Genomic DNA, 17,259 nt, shown 5'->3' on the forward strand with positions numbered 1-17,259 from the left:
CTGGAATGCCAGAAACCGGTCCTCGGAAGCTTGTTTCCGGTCCAGGGAAGCATTGGCTTGGCAGTTCGGGCTGGACTGTTCCCATGAGGCACAGGGTCAGACTGATTTGCATATAGCCATGTCTGAACTGGGGAGGCAGAGTGGGCTAAAGAACGGTGATGGATCAAACCCAGATCTTTTGACTGGGTGTGAGTGTTTGATTGGTTCTGATGCTCTGTCCATCACCACCCCCTTTTGTACCGCTAAAACAGAAAACACAGCAGGACAGAAATCTTTTGGCGTTTGTGGGAAGAGTGTTCCCGGAGAGACTTGATCAGTGTTGCTGATGAGACTTGTTCACTGTAGGAGTCTTCCAGACAATAGCAGGGTGACAGCCGGCTCACCAGTGACAAACGCCCAGGCTGTAGGCTGTCCAGATGGTACAGGACACTGGTGGGGCCGGCCAGAGCGTTACCTTTGAGTTTCAATTGACTCTTTGAAAGTCCTTAATGTCCTTGGTTCCTTGTCTTTTGGTTCCTTGGTTCCTTAGTAATCCTTACACCTTACTTCCATGCGTTGCCTAATTGTTGTAAAGGAAGATACACAGTCCAGTTGTATAAGTAGATAATCCTTTATTGTAGCTTGCTTCTAGGATAGGTGAATAGGAGAAGATAGAAGGTACAGATGTAGCCCCACCAGGAGCAGGCTCCTAGCAGCTCACCCTGTGTTGACCAACTGACACTGAAAGCACAGAGACACTCAGGCATTCCATGATGTCATGGTACATTCTACAGAGCTATTCACTGGAGAACAGTAGAGAAGTAATGTACTACACGATCCCTGCCACTGACAGCTTCGCAGGTGCTATTTTGTGGCAAATCAATCCAGTCTCCTCATATTCACTCTGTCATCCTTTCCTGGTCGTACTGACAACCAGCTTCAGTAGCCGTTCATTTTTCAATTTCTAACTTTTTTTCATCTCTCTTAAGAATGGCATGTAATGTACGCTGCAAACTGTCATCATTCGTGATAATGTTTTTATTCATGTGTATAGTGCAACTCTGTTTTTTGTTTTTAAAGGCTCTGCTTGTTTGGTTTACGTTTGGCCAATCACTCTCTAAGAGAGCATTTTGGCAGTTAGTCCCCCGCTGCTCCCTCCCTCCTCCCTTGGTAGGTAAAAAAACATTGCCATTTACAATGTGAATAGCTCTAACTTAAAAAAAAAGAGAGACCTATTGCATTTTTAATGCTTGTTATGAGTTCCATCCAAGTAGTGACGTCTCTGAAGTAATGTTGGTCCCAAATAAGATTTCTGCCGTGTATATCCCCCACTGTTCAGATTACTGGGACTCTGTTCTCAACCGTGTGGCATAACATTTCATCTGCTTGATATCATATACTTTTTGTAGGCCTGAAGCCTTTCAAGTGTTCCATGTGTGACTATGCAACACGCAGCAAGAGCAACCTGAAAGCGCACATGAACCGGCACTGCAGCGAGAAGACGCACCTGTGCGACATGTGCGGCAAGAAGTTCAAGTCCAAGGGGTCCCTCAAGAGCCACAAGCTGCTTCACGTGGTGGGTGGTAAGTCCCTGCTCTGTACGGTGCCCGGCAATGCAGGAATGCCCCAACAGAAGCCATTCATGTCAAATGCTCTCCCCGCGACCCTAAAATGTGGGGCGATCCCCAGATAGGATTTGGGACGACTAGTGTATGGTAACTCTAATTATGAGTGCAGTTGGAAAATCGTAGGTTTGAAAATGTAAGCGCGCCACTGGAATTATGCATCATAAGTGCCAAATTATGCATCGGGTTGAGTCCTTTATGCAGCAGGAAAAAACGTATTATGCAGGAAGGAAAGGAAAAATGTTGACTTTTGAATTATATGTACATTATAGGGCTTCTGGAATTTTAACAACTTTTTAAAACGAATATTTTCATGGGAAAAAAGAACTCATCCTTTCACAGTTGTATTTAAGTCATGATGTAAATATTTGCCTTCTCCCAGATGCCTCTACTGGAGGATATTGATACTGTTTTGGCACGTCTTTAAATGCCTACATCTAGCCATATTCAGCTAAAAATGCCATGCTGAATTTTTAAAGCATCTGAGATGTCCTTGCACCTGTGCCGACACTTCAACAACTTCCTCTGTCATCCAAACCCCTGAATTTGTTAAAATCTGCCACCAATACTGTAGATGGTGGATTATCTACAACTGCAGCCGATTTACATTTACTTGTCAAGGTGCAGAAACATAGACAAGCTTTGTTTCCAATAGAAGCAAAGTCTAGTTCAAACAGATATTAATAGTCTAGATATGAAAGAACCGTGGACATTTCCTAATAGATCGAGGAAGTGAAATAGAAACTAATTTTTCATACACAGACTCCTAAATCTCTGTAATTTTGAGGTTCACCTGGCCTCCACTTGTAGGCATTTCATATTCCAGGTATAGTCCACGGCACTAGCGTTATTAGCCCCAGCTTTGGATGGTGCATCCTTGGAGGGATAAACATTCATAGGGACCTACAGCACTTAACTTAGGGGTGAACTGGATCTGGTGTTCAGGGCCAGGTCAGCGAAGCTTTGCAATGGTGCATAAAAGTGTGATTTGTTTTCACCAACTGTGTTGCTTTTGGCGTATGGCATTCAGGAAGCAAGGTTTGGTGTAGGCCAAATTGCTGCAAGTGTTTGCCCAACGTCAACCCGAGAATTGAACTTGTAGACTAATCAATACAAATGTAATGTTTATAAATCACATACATTGCGTCAGAGATTTTTGCAAAACCAAATTAACCATTGAATGTTCCCTTCATAAATACAAATAGAGCGAACTGATTATTTACTGCTCTTACTAAAAAAGGGTTTTGCTTCAAACACAGATCTGTATTGCACATTTAACAGTGGAGAAAATCTACTTTATATACTGCAAACACCAAAAATAGTAAGAAATAAATTTGAGTCGTGTTTTGCATTTGTACAAATGCTGTTTGTTCCTTCGTGTATTACACCAACAGCAAATATGGCACCAATGGGTTTGCGTTGTTTTGTTTGCAGTAGAGCCAAGTCATGGAGATAGTGCCCAATGGCCCCAAAGCCCATCTTGTATTGTAAAGGCGTATATGCTGTTGTGCACCATGGCAGTCTTTGGATTTTGGCATACTTAACCCTAAAAAATGTAAGAGTAATAAAATTAAATAGAAACTTTATTCATAAATCCCTGGATTTCAAAGTCGGTTTTTTGCTTATGTAGAACTTTATCTATACTTGTAGCAAATGTCTGACCAAAACCGCTACCCATGGTTTCGGGGGTCATAAAGGGTGCAACACAACAGAAGGTAAACAGGGATCTGAGTAGTTTCCACTCTTAGCAATTCCTCTTGCCCTTGGTCAGATCATAGTTGGCTGTTGGGTGTATCAAAGCAAAACCAAAGGGGATTATGGACAGAGTGTTGAACATTGCAAGCACTCACTACTGATCTGGGTTTAATCCATCATCATTCTTTAGCTCACTCCGCCACCCCAGTTCAGACATGGCCATATGCAAATCAGTCTGACCCTGTGCCTCATGGGAACAGTCCAGCCCGAACTGCCAAGCCATATCTTCCCTGGACCGGACACAAGCATCCTGGGACCGGTTTCTGGCTAATCAGCCGTCATCAGCTAGGCTAGCTTTAATCCAGTGGCAAAGTGAGCAAGGGACCCACGTCTGGGCATACCCTGCCAACTTAAGGCAAACAGAGCAAAACCAAGGGGTGGATCAAGCCAAGCATGTGATGTCATGGGGGTCAGATTGTGAAAGCTGGCTGTTCCACGAACGCTGGTAATTTGGTAAATCAACGCCCATAGATGGCACTTCCTGACGAACTGCTGCTTACATAATTGGCGCCTTGCTGCATTGCTGCTTAAATACCGATTTGGTAGGTAATATGGCCATGAAAATCAGTTATATTGTTCTATTTCATTGCAGGTAAACAGTTTAAATGCACAGTGTGTGACTTCACCGCAGCACATAAGCCCCAGCTCGTACGTCATATGGAACAACATGCGCCTTTTAAGGTGAGTCTCTATTGACCTCACGAATGCTAGATTCAGAATGTTCCCACTGTGGCTGGAAAAATGAAAAAAAATCTTTGCTTTAGACATCAAAAAGACAGCAAAGCATTACCTGGTAGCACGTTGGAGAAGCTCTTTACTATCCTGGCCTTATGATTGTTCACAGTCTTCCTCCATACGTAGGATGCTATTTCACCATTGCAGGGGAAGAATCATTGAGACCTAAGAAGTTATGATTGGAAATATGGAAGGGGTGTAACAAGTCTGTAAACTAAACAGATGGATATGTGTGAGTGAATATGTACGAGTCAGTCTGCAGAGATATTAGCTCCAGCAATGGCTGAGCCACTTATAGATGATCTCCAACAAATGATGGTGTTTGCGATGGAAGTGTCTGCCCGCGGCTTGAGAGGGGAAAGATGGCGACCAGCTGGTCGATTTTCTCTATGCCTGCCGCCCGCCATGCTGATAAAATTATGCCTGAAGCCACTACAACCGCCAACACTCTATTTTTCCATAATTCAACGTTGTGCGCACAGTGCTGTGATTTTGCCCTTAGGCAAGGAGAGCTGCTATTTGCCTGCAGTAGGTTTCTTGAGGCAGCCAGCTGCACTGATCATCAACCACCGCATCTGCGGTGGCCACCATGGGACCTAAGACAGCAGGCAGCAGAGGAAAGGCAACCACTGCCCCCTCTGACCGGAGCAAGCTCTTTGGTGGAAGTCGCGGCCTCAGGAACAGACATGGCATCGGCCTCCACGTCCCATTGGGCGCCGACTGCAGGGTTCGACCCGGACGGAGACATTGGGGGAAAAAAGGGGAAGTGCAAAATCGTGCTCCCCAGCTCTTCAGTCCTGGTGTTGTATCGTTGCCCCCCACGGGGTGTGACTTGGGCTAAGTTCGACAGCAGCCGCTGCAGAGAAATCGCAGAGAGATGTGGATGATGGTGAACGATTGCGGCAAGACAAGGAGACCGCTTCACCATCAGCTGCTGCAATCAACTTTTCTGGGGAAGCATTAACACTGGCTGCAGAGCCTGCAACATAAGAGGTAAAGCATACGATTAATGGGGTGCTTCCAGAGGATGATGTGGGGACTACGTTCAGTGATACAGCAAATGATAGTACTCAAATGTGTGAGTCACGCCCAAGGTCAGTATAGAACATGAACAAGATATGTTAGATAAAAATAAAAATACGCAAAAAAATTAGAATGAAATCCCAGGTGGGGACAGCAGGGTGAGGGGATTTATGCCTCTTACAACTAGCCCTTGCCACCAGTTTAGCCCTGTTAATCCGCTCTGACACCAACTCCAACTGTACCCCAATGACTGTCAGGGTTGGAGTCAGTGCCTCCTTTCTTTTACAGGCCTTGAGGGGATTTCAGCTGTGGTGGATCTGAAAATCCTTACAGCTAACCTGACTCCTATGAAGACTTTTTGCTTTGACTGGTTAATGACAACAGGTAGGAGGAGCTGGTGGATGCCGGTGGCTCTACTCCCAGTGTGGCTACGGAGGAGGGGGCATCCTTTGCTATGGTGGTAAGGAGGGCAGCTGAGGTCCTTGACCTAGAGCTACACAGTGTGGTATTCAAGAATAATGTCTTGACAGAGGTGCTCCTGCCGGAAGTATCCCACACAAAAAAACCTTCTGCCCTTCAATGAAGCCATCTCTTATGCCCTGCTTGGGGTCTGGACCAAACCCTGCACGGGCACTCCCACGCACAGGACACTTGCATGTCACCACTGCCTTGCTCCTCGGGACTCAGCTTTCCTCACCCAGCACCCCAACTCTGAGAGCCTGGTGGTACAAGCCTTAACTTCCTTGTTGAAGGAGACAGTGAAAGACCTGCAGTGGTGGTTCACGAATGGCGATTGGGTCAGCGGCAGATCCCTCTCCTTTCCCCTCCCAAAGCTGACATTTATGAGCGATGCATCATTTCTGGGCTGTGGCGGCCTTTTGGGAGAGGTGGAAATCAGTGGTCTCTGGCGGAGACTCAGCTCCACATTAATCTTCTGGAGATGAGGGCGATACACTTGGCATTGAAATCTTTCCTGCTCTCCGTCAAAGGGTAGCTGGTCTAGGTGTTCACAGACAGCACCAAGCCATGTGGTACTACAACAAACAGGGCGGAGTAGGATTGTAGACCCAGTGACTGAAGGTAATGTGCCTCTGGAAGTGGCTGCAGCATCAATACATTTTACAGGCTGTGCAACACCTGGCGGGATCCCTAAGCAGCAGGGCAGATGAACTCCGCCGTCAATGCCTTGCTGACTGCGAATGGCATCTGCATCCGGAGGTGACTCAAGATTCGCCACTGCCAAGAACACGCAAAGGCAGGACTCAAGTTTCCAAAGCAGCTCTAGCTCGTAGAATCATTGTGACTAGACTGGATTATAGAGCTCCTTAATGCCTTCCTGGCGATATCTTTTTCAAATCTCGGGGGAGAAAAGGTAACTTAGCGGGCCTAAGTTATCCTGGTGGCTATGATCGGGTAAGGAGGGTGTGGTATCCAGAACTCATGAGCATGTGCATCTGTCCTCCGATCAGTCTGCCACTTTGGGAGGATCCCCTATTGCAGAAACAGAAGAGGGTTCCGCACTAGAACTTGTGCACTCTCCATCTTCATGCTTGGAGAGTGAGTGGCGATAGTTTAGGTCACCTTAGTACCCTGTTGTCCATCAACAAAAACTGTATATGCCTGCCGTTGAGACAATTTTGTCACTGGTGCACTGAGAAAAAAGTTGACCGACCTTCTGTTTGAAGTGCTGTAGTTTGTTTTGTCCTTATCCGGGCAAGACCTTAGTTTTGACACTGTTAAGGGTGATCTTTCGGCCAACTCTGCTGTCTTTTGTGCAGTTGCCTGTTCAGCCCTCCTTTTGTGACACATTTTATGCAAGTTCTTCTGCACATTTCCACCCAAACGTTTTGTTATGTCCCAATAGGATAATAATTTCATTTTAACCTATTTTATTTGTGCCCTCTTTGGCCAAAATATCACGCTACCAACTTTCTTCCCTCTGCTTAATCCCTCCAAGGAGCAAGAGAGATTCCACTATCTGGACCATAAAAGGGCACTGTTATTCTCTATTGATTTCACCAAAGAACACCAGGTGGACCATCAGCTCTTTGTAGGGTTCCATGAAATGAAAAAGGGGAAAGAGTGTAGAAATGGCCCATTTCCAGGTGCACTGTACTCTGCATAAAACATCTGCTATGCTTTAGCCAAGAGGCAACACTCTAAGGCCTTGCAAGCCGATTCTGTCAGTGCCAAAGCTGCATCTACTGCTTTAGCTCATGGAGTTCCTGTCCTGGACATCTGCCAGGGTGCTACAAGGGCATATTTGCACACGTTTACCATACTCCACTTCCTTGACAGTCCGGTCCATCACGATGGGCAGTTTGTCCATTCGCTCCTCCAGGACATTTTAATCTGAGCCAGTTCACAGGCCTTCTTCCAAGAAGGTATTGCTTTGGTATATGTCCTAAGTTAAAGAATCTTCAACTAGACATCTCTATCAGATGAACAAGTTACTTACCTTCGGTAATGCCTTATCTGGTAGAGACTCTATCTAGCACCAGACTCCTTACTGCCCCTTTCATCCTCCCTTTTCAGTGAACTGGACTTATCCAACACAAATGGTCCTTGTAGGCCCTTAAAGTCTGCACACTGGTCAGTCAGTCTTCTGTCGTGGCTCTGTGCTTCTAGCATGTAAATATTCACTAAAGAAACTGATGTCAGCACGCTGGAGTGACTCTATACAAGCACTGCATCCATCCCATTCACCGTGGATGATGCCTACAGCTCTGATGTAGAGCCGTCCGATGCCACCTACCGTCTTGCAGGGTTAATGCTTAAGATTTTCTGGATCCAGTCTGACGACAGGATGATATTCTAAGGCGAGGAATATGAGGCTAGATTAAGTTTCTTCCAGATAACTTGTTACATAAGATAAGCAACTTGTTCTCCTGGGAGCTGCAGAGCAACCATGAGTGCGTAAGGCTACCCCCATTACTGAGAAGGGTGCTCAAACTTCGAACAGAATTCAAAAAGTATTAAAGGATATTCAAACAATGGTGAAAATGCTGCTGGCATAAAATACAGAATCAAGGATCTTGCTAACTCTGTAACAAGTAGAATTAAATATGCTTTCTCTAAATTGGCGAAATTATGACCATCATTTTCACTCAGTCTGGGAAAGTATAGCAAGGTGCTGGTAAAAACTACTTGAAGTACTAGTACTCATACTAGTAGGCACCCTGTTTCTTGTGGGAGATGGTGTGCCAAAGGGCACTTTGCCAACCACATAGATTGGCATGCCGAGAGCATGTCTGTGCGACCATACTCCATTAACTGGATTTGTGCAGGAGCTCCCTGGAACCTGAGTGAGGCTTGCAGCCAGCCACCCTTGTGTGGGCCTTCACGAGTCCATAAAGGGTAGGGCCACCCGCATACACACACACTCACGTAATGGAGAGTTATTTGATGCTTCTCAAACTGTATAGTGCTGGTTATCATTGCACATTTGCTAAAAATGACTGGTGGCGTCTGATTACAATAATGCACAATTAATACAGTGCATAGCCACAATGTTCCTGAGGCACATTCAGTCTGCATGCACATTTGCTTACATTAGTGCTTTGCACCTGGGTGAATAATAGAGTCCCAGGGTGCCAATGGGGTGCTAAATATATTATAAACTATTCCTTGTTGCAGATTGCTTCCCTTACCATCTGTGCCCTGTCATGCTCGCATACACATTACCCTTCACGGAGCCACCCTTCCCCTTCAGAGGGGTTCTCGTACCCAAAGGCTTTACAAACACATATACATTATCATTTGAAGGTACATTCTTCCCCTCCTGCCCCTGACCACGCCCAAGAAGCCTGCCACGTCTTCCAGGTGTCAGAAGGCCTGCACACCCTTGACAGTTTTTTTTATGCATTGCATTGCAGGGGGGCACACTCCTCACTAAATTAAAAATATGCATATATATTGTTTCTTTAAAACCTAGGAATCGACCTCCAAACCATAAACATAAAGCCATGCTTCAGCCCATGCTTCAGCCCATGCTTCAGCCCATGCTTCAGTCCATGCTTCAGCCGAGGCTTCAGTCCAGTTCGTGCTTCAGTCCATGCTTCAGCCCATGCTTCAGTCCATGCTTCAGTCCATGCTTCAGTCCATGCCTCAGTCCATTCTTCAGCCCATGCCTCAGCCCATGCTTCAGTCCATGCTTCAGCCAAGGCTTCAGTCCAGTCCATGCTTCAGTCCATGCTTCAGTCCATGCCTCAGTCCATGCTTCAGCCCATGCTTCAGCCCATGCTTCAGCCCATGCTTCAGCCCATCCTTCAGCCCATGCCTCAGCCATGCTTCAGCCATGCTTCAGTTCATGCCTCATTCCATCCTTCAGCCCATCCTTCAGCCCATGCTTCAGCCCATGCTTCAGCCCATGCTTCAGCCCATGCCTCAGTCCATGCTTCAGCCCATGCTTCAGTCCATGCCCCACATGCAAAACAACAGTTGATGGACAGAATGCAGAACAATGTCATACATTCACCCCAGTACAGAGATCTGGGCCTAAATCCATAGTTTTTTTGCACTCCACACCACCCCAGTTCAGACATGGCCATATGCAAATCAGCCTTGACCCAGTGCCTCATGGGAACAGTCCAGCCCGAACTGCCAAGCCATGTCTTTCCTGGACCGGAATCAAGCACCCTAGGACCGGTTTCTGGCTATCAGCCGTCTTCAGCCAGGATAGCTTTACTCCAGTGGTGTGGAGAGCATGGGACTCACGTCTGAGCATACCCATCCCACTCGGGGTGACAAAAGCAAAACAACAGTTGATGGACAGAATGCAGAACAATGTCATACATTCACCCCAGTACAGAGATTTGGGCCTAAATCCATCGTTTTTTGCACTCCACACCACCCCAGTTCAGACATGGCCATATGCAAATCAGCCTTGACCCTGTGCCTCATGGGAACAGTCCAGCCCGAACTGCCAAGCCATGTCTTTCCTGGACCGGAATCAAGCATCCTAGGACCAGTTTCTGGCTATCAGCCGTCTTCAGCCAGGATAGCTTGACTCCAGTGGTGTGGAGAGCATGGGACTCACGTCTGAGCATACCCATCCCACTCGGGGTGACAAATACAAAACAACAGTTGATGGACAGAATGCAGAACAATGTCATACATTCACCCCAGTACAGAAATCTGGGCCTAAATCCATCGTTTTTTTGCACTCCACACCACCCCAGTTCAGACATGGCCATATGCAAATCAGCCTTGACCCTGTGCCTCATGGGAACAGTCCAGCCCGAACTGCCCAGCCATGTCTTTCCTGGACCGGAATCAAGCATCCTAGGACTGGTTTCTGGCTATGAGCCGTCTTGAGCCAGGATAGCTTGATTCCAGTGGCATGGAGAGCACGGGACTCACGTCTGAGCATACCCATCCCACTCGGGGTGACAAATGCAAAACAACAGTTGATGGACAGAATGCAGAACAATGTCATACATTCACCCCAGTACAGAGATCTGGGCCTAAATCCATCGTTTTTTTGCACTCCACACCACCCCAGTTCAGACATGGCCATATGACCAAAAACCGATGGATTTAGGCCCAGATCTCTGTACTGGGGTGAATGTATGACATTGTTCTGCATTCTGTCCATCACCTGTTGTTTTTGCATCAGTCCATGCCCCACATGCAAAACAACAGTTGATGGACAGAATGCAGAACAATGTCATACATTCACCCCAGTACAGAGATCTGGGCCTAAATCCATTGTTTTTTTGCACTCCACACCACCCCAGTTCAGACATGGCCATATGCAAATCAGCCTTGACCCTGTGCCTCATGGGAACAGTCTAGCCCGAACGGCCCAGCCATGTCTTTCCTGGACCGGAATCAAGCATCCTAGGACCGGTTTCTGGCTATCAGCCGTCTTCAGCCAGGATAGCTTGACTCCAGTGGTGTGGAGAGCATGGGACTCACATCTGAGCATACCCATCCCACTCGGGGTGACAAATGCAAAACAACAGTTGATGGACAGAATGCAGAACAATGTCATACATTCACCCCAGTACAGAGATCTGGGCCTAAAGCCATCGTTTTTTTGCACTCCACACCACCCTAGTTCAGACATGGCCATATGCAAATCAGCCTTGACCCTGTCCCTCATGGGAACAGTCCAGCCCGGACTGCCAAGCCAGGTCTTTCCTGGACCGGAATCAAGCATCCTAGGACCGGTTTCTGGCTATCAGCCGTCTTCTGCCAGGATAGCTTGACTCCAGTGGTGTGGAGAGCATGGGACTCACATCTGAGCATACCCATCCCACTCGGGGTGACAAATGCAAAACAACAGTTGATGGACAGAATGCAGAACAATGTCATACATTCACCCCAGTACAGAGATCTGGGCCTAAATCCATCGTTTTTTTGCACTCCACACCACCCCAGTTCAGACATGGCCATATGAGCAAAAAAACGATGGATTTAGGCCCAGATCTCTGTACTGGGGTGAATGTATGACATTGTTCTGCATTCTGTCCATCACCTGTTGTTTTTGCATTTGTCACCCCGAGTGGGATGGGTATGCTCAGACGTGAGTCCCGTGCTCTCCATGCCACTGGAATCAAGCTATCCAGGCTGAAGAGGGCTGAAAGCCCGAAACCGGTCCTTGGATGCTTGTTTCCAGTCCAGGGAGGACCTGGCTTGGCAGTTCGGGCTGGACTGTTCCCATGGGGCACAGGGTCAAGACTGACTTGCATATGGCTGGGTTCAAACTGGAAAGGCATGGTGAGCAAAAAAACGATGGATTTAGTCCCAGATCTCTGTACTGGGGTGAATGTATGACATTGTTCTGCATTCTGTCCATCACCTGTTGTTTTTGCATTTGTCACCTCGAGTGGGACGGGTATGCTCAGACGTGAATCCCGTGCTCTCCAATGCCGCTGAAATCAAGCTATCCAGGCTGAAGAGGGCTGAAAGCCCGAAACCGGTCCTTGGATGCTTGTTTCCAGTCCAGGGAGGACCTGGCTTGGCAGTTCGGGCTGGACTGTTCCCATGGGGCACAGGGTCAAGACTGATTTGCAAATGGCTGGGTTCAAACTGGAAAGGCATGGTGAGCAAAAAAACGATGGATTTAGGCCCAGATCTCTGTACTGGGGTGAATGTATGACATTGTTCTGCATTCTGTCCATCACCTGTTGTTTTTGCATCAGCCCATGCCCCAGCCCATGCCCCAGCCCATGCTTCAGCCCATGCTTCAGCCCATGCCTCAGCCCATGCTTCAGCCCATGCCTCAGCCCATGCTTCAGCCCATGCTTCAGCCCATGCCTCAGCCCATGCCTCAGCCCATGCTTCAGCCCATGCCTCAGCCTATGCCTCAGCCCATGCTTCAGCCCATGCTTCAGCCCATGCCTCAGCCCATGCCTCAGCCCATGCTTCAGCCCATGCTTCAGCCCATGCCTCAGCCCATGCCTCAGCCTATGCTTCAGCCCATGCTTCAGCCCATGCTTCAGTCCTCCCCACTTAGTGTCAGGCGTTTGTTCCAGGCTGGTTCACCCAGCAGTACAGCCCATACTTCCCATGCACGCCATGTTAAGGAACCTTTTCTGTAGCTAATGTTCAAAGGCAGTTCTACTTCAGGGGTTTTCCTTTTAGTGATTGTCCTTTGACCCCTCCCCCCATGAATGCCAAAGCAAAACGGGAACGCCTGGTCACCCTGTCCTAGTCAGCACGCGAGGGGGGCCTTTTCTTGCATAAACCTGCTCCTTCAATCTCGTGCAATGAATCCACCAGCCTTGTCTCATCCTCACTCTGCCCTCATCACCAGATATTGAGAGGAGAAACTCCAAGATTAGCTGTTCGCCTACTTGTTCTGATATTTAGTTAGGATTTTACCGTACACATGTGTCTGTGACAGTACCGTGTGAACCCGCAGGGTACAGTGGCATCGTGGGGTTCACAGCCCCAACCTGTCAATATCGGATCATTGATCCCTGGCTTGGGCCCCGACCTTGGGCCTTGACCTTGGGTATTGATCACCTGCTGACACACACTTTCACTACAAGATCAGACGTGTTCCCTGCTGAGATAAAGTCTTTAGAACAAACTGAGATGTGCGCTAAGTTTCAGAATGTCGATTTCTTTTACTACTTAACACTAAGCCTGTTAAATAATCTATTATAGTGTGAAGCCACAAGGCGTCTTTGGCAGCCGAGGTCTCCACTGCTTTGTTGGTTAAGATGAAGTGCTGGTCGCTGAGCCATAACCGTAATATGAATGAGCCTACCTTTTCCTATTGCTAAAAAAGCCCAGATTTCAATTCCGGCTTGTCATTCATAAAAGAAGGATGGCGGTGTAATGTTAGGGTTGAATTGTGGTTCAGGCTAATTATTCCCCAGTGCAGAATGTCAAAATCCATTTTTCTTAAACATTCAGAACCATTCCCACTGCCTTCAAGGCACATCAGCCTGACCCCTTGCTCACCCTGGTAAACCGCACATGCGCAGAAGAGAATAATTGTGATGATCACATGTGCCGCTCTCTGCGTCCATCTTCATTAAAGTACTGTGCAGACATTTTATTTCGGCGAGCGTGATGTTTAAGTATATTCTAGTTTTTTTTTCAGGACAGAGTGCTGCTTTCTGCTAATCACATTTCGATGCAGTGAACATGGCTCATGTGTGAATGACCTCGTTGCCTTTGCCTCAGGGCATTTTTTGGGGGCCGTTAATATCCTCCCTGCAGCCCTTTGACCATCTGTTGTGAAAGAGAATATAAACGCACAGTGTTTGCGAGTTTAAACCAGGTGTGGGCATAGCCTGGAGCATCAGGAAGATTCTCCTTTATTGTATTGTGCTTCATGCCTTGCATTTATTTATGGGGCTCATCCCCTGCATCCCACTTCGAATAAATAGATAGGCTTCAAAGCCTCCTGGAATACAACATGTGCCTATGATAGCAATGTCAAGAATATTAAATGATGGCTTGGAGTTAAATATGTAGGAAAAATTACACAAAAAAAATATATTGCCAAAAAAACAGATAACCCATCTCCCTTTAGCTTGTAGAAAACGTTAAGACAGGGGAAACAATGACACGGTATTTGGCCCAGTTTTATACAGTAATATTTTAAGGGAGCAAAGCCCGGAGGATTCTATTGCAAACCATTTCTGTACAATTGTATAGGAAGCAAATTATTGGGATCCCCACGCATGGCAGAATAAAGGAGTAAGAATCTATCAAACTTTACCGAAGGTTTGATGGTAAACATCCTCCCAACTAGAGCGATGGTGTGGAGAACGTTTTCATGGTGGGGGGGTTTGACAATGGACAGGCAGATCCCAGGCGCCTGGTTGTCAGGCTGACGGTCCCTTTAATAGGAACAATGTCTTGGGGATGTTATCAAAGTGAAAGACGCAGTCCTTCCTGATGCTGATGCTCTGGCCACTTAGTTTGAGGTTTTTTGTGAGTTAGAATAGTATTTTAGTATTTATTTACTTATTGCATAAGTTCATTAAAACCATTGCAATACAGTAATAAAGCTAATAAAAATAAAAACGTTAGTATATCATAAAATCCAATGGCCGTAGTGCAGAATCAGCCCAGGCGAAAGAGTCGAGAGTTCTTTTTTTGATTTCAAAAAGATTTTATTGAGAAAGAAAATTATACAAATAATAAAATCAGATACAATATAAGTGATACATTCGGCCACAAGCTGAAAAAATGCCAACATGAGCTCAACTTGATAAGTGAGTAAAATATCTGTGAATAAGATTCAAAAGAAATCGATGAGAAATAGAGGATCTGATCCAATATAGGCCTTCCGCAAGCAAAAACAAACCGTATCACTTTCTGATTTAGGAATGGGGACAAGGGAGGAAACAGAAGAAGAGAAAGAGAAGTAGAAAAGCAAAGAAGATAGTAGCAGAAAAGATGAAAGGGAAGAGAGGACAGGAAAGCAGAAATAAGAAAAAGAAGGATTCCCACAGGACTAACACAATCTAGAACAAAGAACAGATAATAATTAGACAGACAAATCAACAGGGAACTGAGGGACTAACCCTTTCGAGGAGAGTTCCATATAGTCATCCAAAGCTGCCCAAACCCCTTTAGAAATGGAAGGCGTAAGGTGTGCTAGATCGACCGAGGTGTGGGCACTGCGTAAAAAGGATATCCACGCCCACCACGTATGGTAAGAGACAGACGAAAAGGATTTCCATTCCATAAGAATGATTTTAACCGCAACAGTCAAGAGAAGATCTAGTAACTGTAATTCCAAAGGGTCCAAAGGGAGAGGGGTAGGAGCAGCCAAGGGACCTAATAAAACTAAGGGAAAGGAGAGATGTAGCTCAATGTTAAAAATAAGAGATAAATGTTTCTGAATGAGGTCCCAAAAAGGTTTAAGTAAGGAACAGTGATAAAACATATGGGGAAAATCCCCAGCCTCCAAACCGCAACTCCAGCAGAGATCATCGTCTTTAAGGTTGAGCGAATGAAGACGTACAGGCGTCCAATGGAGGAGATTGATCGAGAAAAATTTGGATTGCATAAGGGAGGGAGCTATTTTATTACGGAGAGCTAATTTACCAATGGATTGCCAAGCTTCGGATGAGATATGGTCCGTGATGTTATGATCAAAATGACGTGACCATTTTTGTTGGACAATCGTCTGATCAGGAAGCGAAGTAGAGGACAGAAATTTATATATTTTAGAGGCAACATGACCAGATTTGATCCAGATGTGGAAAAGCGAAATGGTGGAGGAAGAGGGGTGAAGACGGACTTTAGAAACGGCAACCTTGATTTTAAGAAAGGTATAAAAGTCGAGATTTGTCAAAGTGTGTTTGTGAGCCAAGGAAGAGAACGGTAAGGGGTCACCGGAGGCACTATACAGATGCTGAACAAGAGAGATACCCTTCGCTGCCCAATATGCCATGAGGGTGGGAGAAATATTCAGCTTGATTTTGGAGTTTCTCCAAATAGAAGACCATCTAGTTTTATGCAGAGGAATGGCCACCTTCCTATCTAATTTCTTGACCGCAGCAATTGTATCAAGAATAATAGACCGTGAAAACAGAATATGCAAAGACGATGTAGTACAAAAAGAGGCAATAGGTAAAGGTGATGCCAAATCTTGTTCTATGAGCAACCAAGAGGGAACATGACGAGTTGGAGGAGCAAACCACAATGCTCCCTGAGAGGCCAAAAAAGCTGTTTGGTACTTCTCCCAATCAGGAAAATTACAACCTCCCATATCACAGGGTCGACGTAAATATTTGTATGCTAAACGAGCTCGTTTGCCATTCCATAGTAATTTAGATGTTAGAGCATCAATTTCTCGAAAGAAGGAAACAGACAATTTAAGCGGGAGCATGGAGGAAACAAAATTAATAATCGGCGTGATCATCATTTTTAGAGTTTGTAGGCGACCCCACCATGAGATATGTTTTGGAGACCATGTATCCAAAAGACTACGGACCTTGAGGAGAGTCTGAGATTCATTATAAGCCACAGTGGCATGAAGAGTAGAACAGAAATAAATTCCCAGATACTTGAGATGTTTAGATTGCCACTTAAAACCAGCCAAACCCATATGAGCAGGAAAACAATAGGCATTTAAAGGGAACATCTCCGTCTTATCCTTATTTAGGGTGTAACCCGAGACCGTTGAAAACAAGGAGATGGTGTCAGAGATAGCAGGGATGGCCAAGGCGATATCGTCCGAGAAAATTAGAACATCGTCCGCGTAAGCGGCAGTTTTAAGACAATGAGGGCCAAAAGAAAAACCTTTTACATCAGGGTGTAAGTCAATCATCCGGAGAAGAGGATCAATAGATAATAAAAATAAGAGAGGGGACAAGGGACAACCCTGTCTCGTGCCCTGACGAAGATTAAAAAACGAAGACGTAGCACCATTAACTCTAATATTAGCTTTAGGTTGGGAATATAGGGACATTACCATATTAATGAAAGAGTCTCCGAGGTTATGTGCGCATAAGACAGCTCGAAGGAATGGCCAAGAAACCTTGTCGAAGGCCTTTTCCGCATCAAGGGCCAAGGCCGCAGCAGGGAGATGCAATCGCTTGGCAGCACCGATAATATGACAGAAAGTGCGTATATTATCCCTTGCCAGACGACCTTTTACAAAACCAGTTTGGGAAGGATGCACCAGATGGGGAATAAAGGATTCTAACCGTTTAGCTAGGAT

The 17,259-nt window shown here is 46.1% G+C and overlaps 1 protein-coding gene across 1 annotated transcript in view; it reads left to right on the forward strand.

Annotated features, from left to right (window-relative positions):
* ZFAT (zinc finger and AT-hook domain containing) overlaps positions 1-17,259 on the forward strand; it is a 985,201-nt gene that overhangs the window by 579,465 nt on the left and 388,477 nt on the right. Inside the window, exons 10-11 of the mRNA XM_078686715.1 lie at positions 1,389-1,562; positions 3,952-4,040. Of these exons, the coding sequence (XP_078542841.1) occupies positions 1,389-1,562; positions 3,952-4,040 (263 nt within the window). The remainder of the gene's footprint in view (positions 1-1,388; positions 1,563-3,951; positions 4,041-17,259) is intronic.

The sequence above is a fragment of the Lissotriton helveticus genome, chromosome 4_1 (genome assembly GCF_964261635.1).
Source record: "Lissotriton helveticus chromosome 4_1, aLisHel1.1, whole genome shotgun sequence".
In the NCBI taxonomy this organism is placed as follows: Eukaryota; Metazoa; Chordata; class Amphibia; order Caudata; family Salamandridae; genus Lissotriton; species Lissotriton helveticus.